This window comes from Ornithodoros turicata, chromosome 4, assembly GCF_037126465.1.
Source record: "Ornithodoros turicata isolate Travis chromosome 4, ASM3712646v1, whole genome shotgun sequence".
Taxonomy (NCBI): domain Eukaryota; kingdom Metazoa; phylum Arthropoda; class Arachnida; order Ixodida; family Argasidae; genus Ornithodoros; species Ornithodoros turicata.
In genome coordinates, this window is record NC_088204.1 from 51,918,157 (window position 1) to 51,932,418 (window position 14,262).

At 45.8% G+C, this 14,262-nt stretch overlaps 1 protein-coding gene across 1 annotated transcript; it reads right to left on the bottom strand.

Annotated features, from left to right (window-relative positions):
• Positions 1 to 6,474: 6,474 nt before the first annotated feature.
• On the bottom strand, positions 6,475 to 7,182 carry LOC135392431 (uncharacterized). The gene has a single exon (XM_064623144.1). It carries the CDS (start codon positions 7,180 to 7,182, stop codon positions 6,475 to 6,477), a length of 708 nt encoding a protein of 235 aa, XP_064479214.1.
• Between the last annotated feature and the right edge of the window lie 7,080 nt (positions 7,183 to 14,262).

A 14,262-nucleotide genomic window follows, 5' to 3' on the forward strand; every position in this document is an offset into this window, starting at 1 on the left:
TAAACGTCCTTTGTTCCCTGTCAAGGCGGAACTCATCAAATTTTCATTGATAGAGGTCGACCTCACGCGGAAGCGTCAGGCGGGTACACTTTAACGCGCTATAATGGGGAAACTAATTGAAATGCACCAAGTGCCACGCGTATTTGTTCTAGTGTAGATGCCTGTCAATCGTTTACCATCAATTTCAAACATGTGACTTAAACGTCCTTTGTTCCCTGTCAAGGCGGAACTCATCAAATTTTCATTGATAGAGGTCGACCCCACGCGGAAGCGTCATGCGGGTACACTTTAACGCGCTATAATGGGGAAACTAATTGAAATGCACCAAGTGCCACGCGTATTTGTTCTAGTATAGATGCCTGTCAATCGTTTACCATCAATTTCAAACATGTGACTTAAACGTCCTTTGTTCCCTGTCAAGGCGGAACTCATCAAATTTTCATTGATAGAGGTCGACCTGACACGGAATCGTCAAGCGGGTACACTTTAACGCGTTATAATGGCGAAACTAATTGAAATGCACAAAGTGCCACGCGTGTTTGTTGTAGTGTAGATGTCAACCATTTACCATCAATATCAAACATGTGGCTTAAACGTCCTTTGTTCCCTGTCAAGGCGGAACTCATCAAATTTTCATTGATAGAGGTCGACCTGACACGAAATCGTCAAGCAGGTACACTTTAGCGCGTTATAATGGCGAAACTAATTGAAATGCACAAAGTGCTACGCGTGTTTGTTGTAATGTAGACGCTTGTCAATCATTTACCATCAATTTCAAACATGTGGCTTAAACGTCCTTTGTTCCCTGTCAAGGCGGAACTCATGAAATTTTCATTCATCGAGATCGATATGACGACGGGGTCCTGGTGAAAGCCAACTTGGACGCGCTGTATAATGGTAAAACTAAATAGGATGCACAAAGTTACAAGCATGTTTTTTGTAATGTAGATTTTTTTATGTAATGTAGATCAAACTTGTGGCTTAAACGTCCGTTGTTCCCTGTAAAGACACAACTCACCAAATTTTCATTCGAGGTCAATCTGACGACGGAACCAATTATGCGGGTCAGCTTTGACTCGCTCTATTGTTAATTGGAATTAAAGTGAAGAAATTCCTACGCATGCTTTTCGCAGTGTAGATGTATTTCAATCATTTAACATAAATTCCGGACATGTAGCTTAAACTTCCCTTATTCTGTACCTCGCCAAATTTTTCGTTCTCATGCAGCATTGTGCAAGGCCGTAACCTCCTTACGGGTTAACTCGTTCTTATAGCAAAATAATGAATATGTTAAAAATACCATGCGTGTTTATTGTCATACACATGGTGTCCCAGCTAAATGTTACCATATTTTTTAAAAGTATATCTATAACTTTTTCCGAGATGAAACCAATTGCAATATATCATATGCTGAAGGGCGCTCTCTAGGAAGGCATTAGGAGACTTCTAAGGCAATGTCTTAACTAGCTTTCAATAATTAACTTTTTCGTTATGAATGCTACGAAGTTGTTCCCATGGGAACATCTGACCTCTTCGGTCACCAAATACCAAAGCCGTTTTCAGAACAAAAATCCGTTCGATAGATCGTTCGCAGAACAAAAAATTGTGAAGGAACACCATTTCTTTATTTTATTTATTACGCATCTCTAGAGTGGCGTCTTTCCTTCGCCCCCAACACGAGAGAATGAAAGAACACACTGTCGCCTCTTGCGTCCGTGGAAAAGATAAAAAAAAAAGACGGAAAATGCAGCTCAAGATAAGCCCAGCTCCGATAGAATCACCCCCATACATTTTTTTTTTGTTTTCTTTCCGCAAGTTAACCAATCTTCCACGCATGAGTCGGCACTGTGCTCTTTCACTCTCTCGCATCGGGGGTCATCGAAAGACGCGTTTTCGAAGATGCACAATGAATAAAAAAAAGAGAAAAAAAAAGGTGTTTCTTCACGAATTGTTTTCATGCGATATATCGAACAGACTTTTGTTCTGACAACGGCTTTGGTATCTGGTGGCCGAAGAGATAAGATTTTCTTATTGGAACAACTTCGTAGCTTTTCTAATTAAAAAGTTAATTATTGAAAGAATTAAGACATTGTCTTAGGAGTCTGCTAATGCCCTCCGAGGGAGTGCCCTTGAGCATACGCTATATCTCAAATTGATTTCATCTCGGAAGAAGTGATAGATATATCTTTTAAAAAAATATGATCACATTTAGCTGGGATACCCTGCATACAGGGTAGGTGAGTAAGACTGAATGGATTTGATAAAATCCGCGAATGACTTTCAAAATGACTTTCTCGCAAAAGTCGTTCAATGTATCTATTCCGTATGCGACCAATTCAAAGGTGGTGGCGTATAAACAAATAGCGCAGCCGTTAACTAACATTCGCGATAAATCATTATCATTAGTGAAAATGCGTTGACTGCGTAATTGCAAAGATGTAGAGCATAACCCTGAGGGGCCTACGGCGCAAGAACCGAAATCACAGAACCTTTTTGCGCTTTAGTAAAAAAATGTGCAAACATACAAAATAATTGAACACTGTTCGGGTTTTGCGGCAATTTCTCCTCTCCCTGACTCGGTGTCACCACTTCTCAACTGACAACAGGTCGTTCCTGAATCATGGAACAGCCCGCTTTGTCCCTGGAGCGAGGGAAATAGCGATGTTGTTTCTCAGTCTACATTATCATAAAACGTGCCGTACTTGATTTTCTTTGCGCGTTATCTCATTTGACCTGCACAACACAGTTCGCGATGTGATGCCATAAACGTCACACAATAAAACTACAAATGCCTTACTGTAAAAACCTGGCAGATAACAAAAAGGCAATCACCGATTCCGCTGCTTAATAAATGTCTGCGTTGTATCAGATTTTAACGAGAGAAAAACAACGAGGACGCTAGCAAGCGGGGCCCCCCATGTTTTGAGGAACAGCGTGATGTCAGTATCGTCAAATGGTGACAGTGAAGGTGATAGGAAAGAGCGGCTGCCGAACTCTCGGCAACTCTCGACGATAGTACATTTTCGCTCATTTTTTAAGGGCACAGAGAAGTGTTACTGTTTCAATTCCTGCTGACTAGACTTCTCAGGGTTGTGTTCTCCCAATTTGGAATTGCGCGCTCAGCTTGTTTTCAGGAATTATGAAGATTCATTACAAAAATAATTAATGGCCGCACTAATTACATTGATAATACACATGCCGTCCACAACTATTGCACTCGAGACATTGTGCTGCTTGGGCATCTTTCTTCCTTTTGTCTTTGATTCGAGCGCCTATTTGAGCAACACCTCCAGGATATGGAGAAGGCCTCTCCCTTGCGTCGCATTGGAAGGCCTGCTGTTACTATTGTGGATGCTGCCATGAAGTAAATGAAAAAAAAAAAAAAAAACGAACGAGAAGAAAGCTCGAAGCAGGCCTCCATATAGGTGACGTAAGCGTGCATGCCCGACATTATTTAGGAAGTGTTGGTTTCGGCACTTTCTTGTGCCGAACGTGACTCTGCTTTCACCTCTAGATGTTCTGAAAATAAGCAGTCTTCTGCTTGTTTATCTTCTTATTTTTATTTCGCTAAGGGAGGGAGTTGATAACCGACAAGCATTCTTGATGGTGCCGGGAATAGACTAAGACGCAAAATTTGGAATTCAGCATTGAAGTGTCCTCATGATAAGGCCAAGAACAAACTGAAGCGTACGATACAGTGATCACTGAGTAACAAGGTGCAAGTAACAATGTGAGGTGCGGTTACGGAATTCGCTTTCTTAGCTTATCGAGTATAATTTCTTTGCAGCATAATGTAGGATAATTTCTGGGCTTTTCCTCAGACGCTGTCACACATACGTCGGCACATTTCCATCAGAAGTCGCCCCAGGACACACATTGGTCTTCGTCGACGGCATCCCCATTCCCCCCAGAGAGAGAACAAAAAATGGACCAGCGCTAGCCTTACAAGTAGCAATCACCCCGTTCCACACGCTACGAGCAGCACCCCAGAACTCTGAGCAGCAGCACAGCGAAGAAAAGTTTGGCAAAGCTTATCAAAGCTGATTCATCATGTTTTCATTCTGCGCTGGGCAATTGCTGCTATAGCCGGGCTCCGCGCGCGATATCTGATGTACAAATACCCTTTCTCGTCTGCCCACGTCTCATTCCATCTTCCTTCCTCCTTGCCGCATACTTTCCTTTCAAGTTGGCTTTCTTACACGTTCTTCTGCTATCAGGCAGAACCTGCATCAGAGGAGGTGTCCCTGAATTCTGGTCATGTAACTGCGTCCGCCAGATGATGGTAGAGGTCCAGCGATATCGATGTGGACTTGGTCAAATCGTTTATCTGGCGGTAGGAAGCATGACAAGGGTGTGACGGTGTGCCTTTGCACTTCGGACTTCTCACAAGAAATACACGCACGTGTTCAGCTGCGAACATCGGTGTTGATACCCGGCCAGATGTAGCGTGTTGCGACTAGACGCTGCGTTGCACGAATCCCGGGACGAGAAAGGGAATGCAGTGAGTTGAACACTTGGCGTCGGCAGCAGGTACGAACGGACGTGGCGTTCTCGTCGACAAGTCACAAATGAGGGTTTTTGCGGACATAGGTAGGGCGAATTCCTGGTAGTTGATGGAAGGTGAATTTCGAAAGGCTTCCAACTCGCCGTCCTCACGTTGGGCTGTGGCCATGGCAGTGAAATCGACAGCGGGAGACGGGGAAGCAGCGATGGCGTTGACGTCGAGGCGCGATAACGCGTCGCGACGTTGCTACTTCCGTCGATATGCTGGATCTCGGTGGTGAATTCACTCACAAAGGACACATGTGCGAAGTTCTCGTGGTGAATGATTCGAACTGCCAGACTCGATGGCAAATGTGAGGGGCTTGTGGTCAGTAAAGATGGTAAACTGGCGTCCCTCCAGTAAATGACGGTAATGCTTGACAGCCAGATACACTGCGAGCAATTCGCGGCCGAATATGCTGTATCTGGTTTCAGCAGGTTTCATCTTCCTGGAGAAGAATTCGAGTGGCTGCAAATGCCCATACTCATCTCGTTGGTGAAGTGCCGCTCCGACAGCTTTGTCAGAAGCGTCAACCATGAGACACGTTGGAGCACCAGGACGAGGGTGTGCCAAGCATACGGCGTCGGAAGGGGCTTGTTTTGCTTGGTCGAACGCATTTTTCGCTAGAGGGTTCCATTCCACGGCACTGGTTGGATTGCGTGAGCCCGTCAAGAGGTTGTGAAGAGGCTCGAGAATTTGGGCGCAATGAGGAACGAACCGTCGATAGAAGTTCACAAGTCCCAAGAATTCTCGCAGCTTTCGACGGGTCAGTGGTAGGGGAAAGTCTTTGATGACGTCGACTTTCTCTGGCAGCGGTGTTATGCCGTGTCGATCAATGCGATGACCAAAGAATTCCAATGCATCTACGCCGAAGATGCATTTAGCGGCGTTGATCACCACGCCGTTGTTCTGCAGTCGTTGGAAAAGCAAGCGAAGGTGATGTCCATGCTCTTCCTCTGATGTGATGGCGACCAGGATGTCATCGACGTACGTGAAGCAGAAGTCGAGTTCGCGTAACACATCGTCGATGAATCCCTGGAAGGTCTGTACGGCGTTACAGAGGCCAAATGGCATACGGACATACTCAAAAAGACCGAAAGGTGTTATGATGCCCGTTTTGGGAATGTCCGCATGGCTCTACCGGGATTTGGAAGTAGGCCTTGATGCCATGTAGATGAGACGTGAAGTCTTGGATATGTGGGACTGGATATCTGTCTGGCACGGTGATGTTGTTCAACGCACGGTAGTCTCCACACGGTCTCCAGTCGCCAGCATTCTTTTTGGGGACCATATGCAGGAGAGATGCCCATGGGCTGGAAGAAGGGCGAACGATACCCAACTCTAACATATGGTCGAATTCGCGCTTAGCAATCGCAAGACGTTCAGGATGGAGGCGTCTTGGGCGAGCGTGTACAGGCGGACCGCTCGTCACGATGTGGTGAGTGATGTTGTGACGCGCTGGCATAGGAGATGGTGTTGCACGCACAATATCAGGAAAGTCTCTCAGAAGAGATGAGAATCGAGTAGATGTCGAAGGGAGGAGAAACGTACGTCCGATGGAGGAGTACGAAGATGGCACGCCGCGGATGCTCAAGGTGGTGGAATTGTCCACCAGCCTCTACCGGCGTGCGTCAACAAGGAACATCGAAGAACTTGAGAAAGTCGGCACCGAGAATGGCGTGGGGAAGATCAGCAATGACGAATATCCACTGAAATGTTCTACGAAGTCAGCGAACGTTCTCCATAAGTGGCGATGGCAGAGTGGTTAACTGCGCGCAACTTGTACTCTGGAGAGCGCAAACGACGGTCTTGTGGGGTCGGTGGGATGGAGCTTACGTCAACACCAGTGTCCACAAGGAACCTCGTACCATAGCACTTATCAGCAACGAAGAAGAGACGGTTTCCACATTTCCCGGCAGCACCAGCTGTCGTTAGTGGCTGGGAGTGGCATTTCCCGATCTTCCACAGGGTGAGCGGCAGCGTTGGGCGGCATCTCCAAACGTACGGTGGTTCAAGCACGTGGTACTGTAGGCGGCCGGTGAAGCTGAGCGAGAGCGACGGGACCGCGATGGTGTTGGACCACTTTGGCGTGTCGTACGGCCAAATCTTTGCATATTTGCGACAATGTTTGTCAAGTGTGTCACAGTGCTCTGTATTTGCTCGACGTTGGTCGCAAGTGCTGCGATGGAATCGGACACTGGCACAACCTGTTGAAGGGGTGGCGTGTGTGACGCACCGGTACTTGAGCTCGACGCTGCAGCTGCGTCGACCGACGCGATCGGAGTCGTTGACTGAACCGAAAGTTCCAAGATACGGTCAGCGAGGCGTGCCTGGTCATTGATGCTGATATCGCCTGCTGCTGTAAGCACCATGTGCACTTGCGACGGCAGGCGCTGCAAAAACAACTCCCGCAGAATCGTGTTGTCCAGTGTGTTGGAGCCAAGAAGTTGCTGCATGCGTCGCAAAAGTTGCGACGGCTTTCTGTCACCTAGTTCTTCAGCGATGAGGAGCTGTTGAAGGCGTCGCTGCTCCGACGCTGCAGTCCGTCGAATCAACTCCTCTTTCACTTTGTCGTACGGGTTGTGCGGAGGAGGTGACGAGATAATGTCGCGCACTTCTGCAGCAATCTCCGGTGGCATAGCACTAATTACATGTCCGTATTTGGTGGTCTGCAGGCAAATTCCACGTGCACGGAATTGTGCCTCGACTCAAGATCAGACGGCCAATACTGGGGAAGTTTCAAACTCCGGCTTGAATATGATATTCGTGAGCTGGAGTCTGGGCTGCGCTACCATCGGTGGGTTCGGTGTCACCAGGCATGGCGATGTGTGGCGGATGAAAAAGCGAACACGACGAAGTAGAAATCGGAAGAAGCTAGGCGAAGTGGAGCATAATCCAGAATCACAGGGCAGATGATGATAAGCAGAGAAGAGTGTAGAGAAGGTGCACAAAAGTTCCAAGTCCGGAGTCACCAATTTGTTGCGAAGTGTGGAGGGTCACCAGTTGTAAGATAGAGAATTCGGAGTCACAGAAGAAGGACAACTTCTTTACATTATGAGCCGTGTTTATCTTAGCGTCCGCTTCCTTCGGAACTCCAGTCCAGACTGCCCTCCTCGGGACGCGCAAACCGGGTGTCAGGTTACACCGCGTCCGAGAGGCAGACCACGCATGCCAGGCGACCCCGCGAGTTCGAAGAAATTTACAGCGTCGCGGATTCCCTTGATCGGTCTGGCACGGCGTGTGTCTGTGAAGAAGCGGGGTCCGCGAAGGAAGTCGGTTTTCGGGAAATAATACAGCTTGTCGGCTGCTACACACTATACGAACATGTGGGCCACCAGTGCCAAGGTGGTAAATGGCATGGTAAAAATTGTAAAAGATTTACATGGTTCGGAGTACCCGCAATAGCAATAACAAAATCACGGAAAGGGAGTATGGGTGGGTGAGTATGGGTGAGTAAGTTGTAACAGAAGGAGTTTGTGGTAACGAAGCCAGAGCAACAGCAAGTGAGTGCGGAACAACATGGTCTGTTTACACACCATGTTTACCGGTGATTTACGTTAGGAAGGACACTGATTTCGGGGCGTGGTTCACGGTTTTCCACCTTCAGAAACCGGATTTCCGTGAGGACAATTTCAAATTTGCTTTCTGTCTTTGCGGAAGCCCGTTGAGGCGAACCAGGCACAGGTGCCACAACAGTGTCAGAGGTCACGACGGTGGATTGTTCTGCAAGGAACTGTAAAAAATCCTCCCCCACCTCGTCGTGAGTTCCTAGAATGTGACATATGCCGTTTGGAACCCTCTGTGCATCTGCATCCCCGCCCCCCTGTTTCCATGAAGAAACTATACCCTGATCGACCAACTTTGACAAGGGAAAGCTCGGCTGCGAGATAAACGTCCCAAGTATGGGTGCTAGCCGACAAATATGTTGAAGCAGCTCCCACGAAACCAGTCATGCAGAATCTTCGCCATATTGGATGGATTAGATATTGCCGCTGTGTGGCACAGCAGATATGCTAATTCCGCTTTTACGTTGCCGCTGATGCAGACCTGGCGGACATAAGCAAGAACAGTTTCTGTTGTGCTTAAACTACTGCAGTCGTTACAAATACACGTTTGTATATATTATATATTACAATATTATTACTTATGCAAACTGTTTTCTTGTAGACGAAGTCCTCTCTATACAAAAAAAAAAAAAAAAGAGGGATGTGCAACAGGTTGTGCTTCGTGTACTAGTTGGATACTCAGAAGGTGAGGTTAGCCATCGTCATTCCATTAGGTCTAAACAAATAATACGTTAAAATTCTCACATACTCGTTCCGCTCAATTGACAATGTCAAGCATCTACTTGCCACGCACAGACCAGTGGCGCTATAAGGAAAATATTTTGTAGACTATTTCAAGAATTGCTTCTAAATCTTGTATCATAATTTCATAAAGCTAACAGCTCAACCATCTATGCTAAAACAGTATCCGGCGCAATGGAAGGAGATAAGGTGCATCGCCTGATAGCCCAAGGTCAATCTTGACTGCAAGATTAAGCACAAAGGTTCAACTATTATTCCGTTGGTCTTGTTCATGCAAAAGATACTGGAAAGAAATATAACTATATCACTCTGTTCACTAAGCAAAATATGCAGACTTCTGTGACACTGATCCACGATTCGAGGCACCCCTTGCACCTGCCAGTACGCCTCTACGAGGGCTGTAGGATAAGTCACAACCAAGAAGTGCAACGCCATTGGGGGGTTCAACTCCCCCGAAATCATACCTTTGGTAGTGCATTTGGGACAGGAAAACGAATTTGAAATTATCCTCCCCCATGGTAATGTCCCGTCAGAGTCACTCCCTAAGTCTGTTTTTGGCTACGCCACTGTGTGCAACTGAACCTGCAAATCTGTCGTCTGCAACGCCGAAAAGGGCAGCTTACTCTTTCATTTTCGCCTCTGGCGGTGAAGATCCCATTAATTACCACCAAAAATAGCTGTTGTTGCTCTTTTAGGGCTGCGGAACCGTAGGGGTGCAAGAGGGGTGTTTCGTCGCTTCCAACACTGGCTCCTGTCCTCAACGTTGGCCAAGAGCCCTGATCCAGCCGAGAAAAAAATTCGCAGTATTTAGTGGCAATGTAGAACGTTTGTTTTTAGAAGACAAATACCGTCCCTCCTATGTGTCTTCGCGTTGCAGTCTGATCACAATGAATAAGTAATAGCTTTCTTTGCGAAATTGTCGTTTCTCGTTGTTTGACTTCGCCTATGTCATCACCTTAGTGGCTTGACATGAAAGACCGGCCTCGGTGGCTCAGTCGGTAGAGTGTTCGCCTTCTGATGACGCCTTCTGATGACGAGGTCGCGGGTTCGAACCCTGGCGAGGACGCCAGCAACTTGGTGACACGGTACAAGTTCCTTAAACACGCTGCATACCGCGACGGACGTTAAAGACGGGGTTCCGTGTGATGAACATTCATCGAACGTTAAAGAACTCTCAGGTGGGCAAAATCAATCCACAGACAGACCGATGCGGCGTCGGTCGTGACCTCAGTTGTCTCGCGACGTTAAACCCCAATTCATGTTATTGACATGAATGTTATACACGCTTTCAACGCCCGTCTGTAACTATCTTCCGTGCTTCTGTGGAACGATTGCCAGTACGTTAGAGTCAGGTCATCAATGAACCTAGAAATTGCTGGTGGTTTGGCGCAATACACGACGGTTCAAGAAGCATATTATTGATAGATCAGCAGAAAAATGCTTTGCGACATGCGAGCCTTACAACACGCGAGGAGTCCACGTATCATGCAGTGCGTTTCTTTGATTAGAGAAGCAGCGCTAGGCTCATCTTTTTCTTCCATATTTCGCTCGTTCGTGGCCTTCGACGTCGTAACGGGATATCCTGCCGAGCTTTCCGATAACCGATTTCCATATGAAGTTTGCCGCATGTTCGGCAGGTCACTTGCGTAGGAAACGCACACGTTTCGCCATGTTCGCCGTGACGCCTTTTGTCCTGTTCTCTCTCGCGTCCTTCGCCTGCCATTTCAACGGACTCGTGGATGCTCATTCCATGCCTATCGCCCTCGAGAACGGTGAGTGGTGTTCATGGTAATGCCGTCGAGAAAAGTGTATTTTAAAGGTTCAGAACGCGTGTGCTTGATACGTTGCTTCTCCTCGGAAGATTTCCTCTCCGTGGTGTCTTCTTAGTTTCCTGGTTATTAACGGCGTGATAACGAAAGCGTTAACCGAAGAAAAAATATCAGCGGCATTGCTGAGTGGACAGAGCATCCGCTTGCTCGTCTTATGCTTCAAAGTCATGCAGACTGGGAAACGATAGGTTCGAATCCTCCCACCTGTTGTGTTGCCTGACGTTTTTTCTACGTTTTGAGACGGAATTTCTTGAACGATACCGGTCCACCTCGCTTATTAACCCCGTCCTTCCATATGTTCTCGGCTGTATGCCTCTCATGGCCAAAGTTGCGTCGTGACGCTAGCACGGAATAAAGAAGTATTCCTGGGTTCCTTTAAGACGCAGGATTTTTATACCAACGCGGAACTAGCCTGGGCTCGTTTGCGTATTCTTTTTTTCAGTAGCCACCTGCCCCGTGTATGAATGTGTGTGTATAGGTTAGAAACCGTGTAAGTGTGAGCGGGAAGGAGTGTTTCCGTCCCGACTACTTCAGGCTCTCTAATTCACGAGAAGGCAATGCCAATGTGGTGTAAAGGCAGCATCCCTGACTGCTAATCAAGAGAGTCCAGGTTGAACTTCTTCCACTCGCACTCGTTGGCTTTTCCGCGAATTAATTGTTGAGTTTTTCCCTTAGATTCTTGGAGACTGTGTGTGTGTTGTGTTTGTCCCTAGATGGATGTCCCCTCGGCTCGTTCGTGAATATTTTATAGTTTGCCAATTTTGTTTCTTTATTTCGCCAGGAAAATGCATTTTCGAGGATCTTAAAGGGACCGAAAAGTGAAAAATAACCTGAAAAATAACCTTCATATTTTTGCCCACTGTCGTGCACAACATCGTTATTTGATAAGATTCAGAAAGCATTACGTCTCAATTCCGCATATTTTTTACGTATAAATATTTTGAAGATTGCCGGAACATGGACGGTGCTGCCAGCGAACGGCGAAAAAGAGCAACTTGGGTTTCAGGTCCAGGGTTCCCAGGGATTGGTCAACCCTTACCACGTGAGAGTTAATTTTGTAGAGAACAAAGCTGACGCACATTATCTTACAGCTAAACACCATTTTAAAAATGACGCTCACTTCCATAGCTTTTACGTTAATAAAGCATTCAGCTACTTCGCCGCTACGAGCTTCGATCCGCCGCGCCATCTGCAATGCCGTCTGTGTTATCGCGTTTTTTGTTTACGTCGTGGGTGGTCGTGTTGGTCGCGCGAAGAGAAGTGAATGACATGTTCGTGGTTGTTGTGTGAACTATTCGAGAGGCCTAAACATGCCTAGTGTAGTTTTGGTGTTCGGGGATGCAAAAATCATGTTCGTTCACCATCGGCGGCGGGCGTTTTCTACCACAAGATTAAAGAGGAGAGTGCGCGAAAACGAATGTAGTTCGAAACAGTCGGCTATTAGATGTAGCAGTCGTGTCGTGTCTGCTGAGCTCATTTTGCTGCCGATGACTAAGAAGATGCCGTAGAAGGCGAATTGCGAAGACGTCCGATGGAAACTGCCGTTCAGTAACTAGTGATTTTGCTTCACCGAGGTGACGAGTTCAACACAACGTCTTAGGTATGTACAGGCGTCACACATGTATAAATTATAATACAGCGACGACGTATTCCATTTAACTTATGTTATCCTACTTGTCCCGTACTCAACATTGTCAACATCAACAAATTTAATTTTAGGGGCCTTCCAGTGTTGAAGTGGCGCAAAACTGTTTCGTGTGTGTGTGTGATCCAGGCACTGACATTCCAGAAATAGCTGAAAACAGGTATGCAAAGTCCACAGATGGAAGCACTAGATTTGTTACGTGTTCCAGACTTTGTGACATTCTTTTTAGTCTTTGGACAGGTGCAGAACATTCGTATGACGTCAACAAGGGGAGAAGAAACTGGTGAGAACTACTAGCTTGTTTGAATGGTACAAGAATACTTCCTGTTGAGATGTAGTTGTGACTTTATGACTAAGGAACGCTAATTAATTTTCTAGAGATGCATCCTCTACACTTGAATGCCCAGTGAAACAGCAAACATTCGTTGTCTTTGAAGTCCCACTACTGGAATTGTTCAATGTGTGTCCGAGCTGCAGTGAGCCATGCAAGGTTACCACATCATATTGGTCCTAAATTTGCAGAGTTCCCCTATCTCGGACGCAACTGTCATTTCTCTTTATTGCTCTTCCGATCCTACCTTCTCAGAGATTAATGTGGTTCACCATACACTGCATGGGTTTTGCCTTTCTCTATACTCATGCTCTCGGTTTCTTGTTCTGTTGAATAAATCTTCACTTGAGTTTGAGAGCCATCACGCTGTCTACTGTGTTTGCCCCTCATCTATATTGAGTGCTGTAACGGTATAGCACATCGACATGCCAACAGCCTACCAAACAACCTTGCTTAGTCCTACTTTTGGATGGAAACTACACGATGTGGTAACATCTACATATATAAAGTTTTAATCGACGGAGATTTGCTGTTTTTGTACAACCTTCATTGTACATTTCTTTTGTCTCACTTAGCATGCCTGAAGAAATGTTCTGATCTTCATCAAGATGACAGGTCATTGTTCGATCTGCAGCATTATTGTTCCTGTAATCTTTTCACCAACAGAGAATACAAAAGTGAACAAATGGTAAAATGTAACTAGCTTGTTAAATTCAAAAGGGAAAGACGAAACTGTTTATACGTCTCTTGTTTATTTTGTTGCAGGTTTTACAACTCTATCAAGTACGTCAAAACATCAGATGGCAGGAAGTCCTACTCTGTTTCCTAAATCCCTGGACAATAAAAAAGAAAGATATAGTTTGAGTTGTGACAATATGTTGCTTCTGCTCTTATATTATATTTCAATTAAATGTTACGATGCATTTTTAGTGTACACTGAAGTCAGTTTCAATTTGACGGGCTGTCAAAAGTACTTTACAAAAGTACACCTCAATTACAGTAACAGAGAACTTATGCAATAAATTATTTAGCCATTTTGGAGTACTATGCACACCAATGGTGCATGGTTAACTTTGAAACCAGATCAAGGGTTAATAATACTTGAAGTCAGCCCTCAAGTCCTTCTTTACAAATGTCAGTTGGTGACGTGATAATGAATCAGTTACAAGTACTACTCCGTTTAGCAAAACAGAGTTAATTAAGTGTTAGATCCCAATCTTGGTTCAATTATTAGTTGACATTTCGAAATGTGGTCACTAAGTATACTAAAAGGTTATGAACACAGTTCAAGTGAATGACACTGATGAAAATTATCTTACTTACTCCTCACATGAGACTCAATTGAGACATGAGTATAACCTACAAATACATATATGCCCACAGGTTACTTAACCCTCCAGGAACAAACTAGTAATTATAATATGCTGTTCCTGAAGAAATAAGGGTTTTCCGTTCAAGTAGCGCGTAAAGACCACACGGCGCTGCCGTGTATGTTGCCATGCTCTTCGGTTTCTCGGATGTATGTAAAAGACACTTGCAGTACTTCGCTGTCAAGGCACAGTATTTCGAAATATTCGTTAGTTCTGATGCAATCGTCTGGCTGCTTT

Coding starts and splice junctions, on each gene's coding strand:
- LOC135392431 (XM_064623144.1), bottom strand. CDS start 7,182: ATGCCACCGGAGATTGCTGCAGAAGTGCGCGACATTATCTCGTCACCT.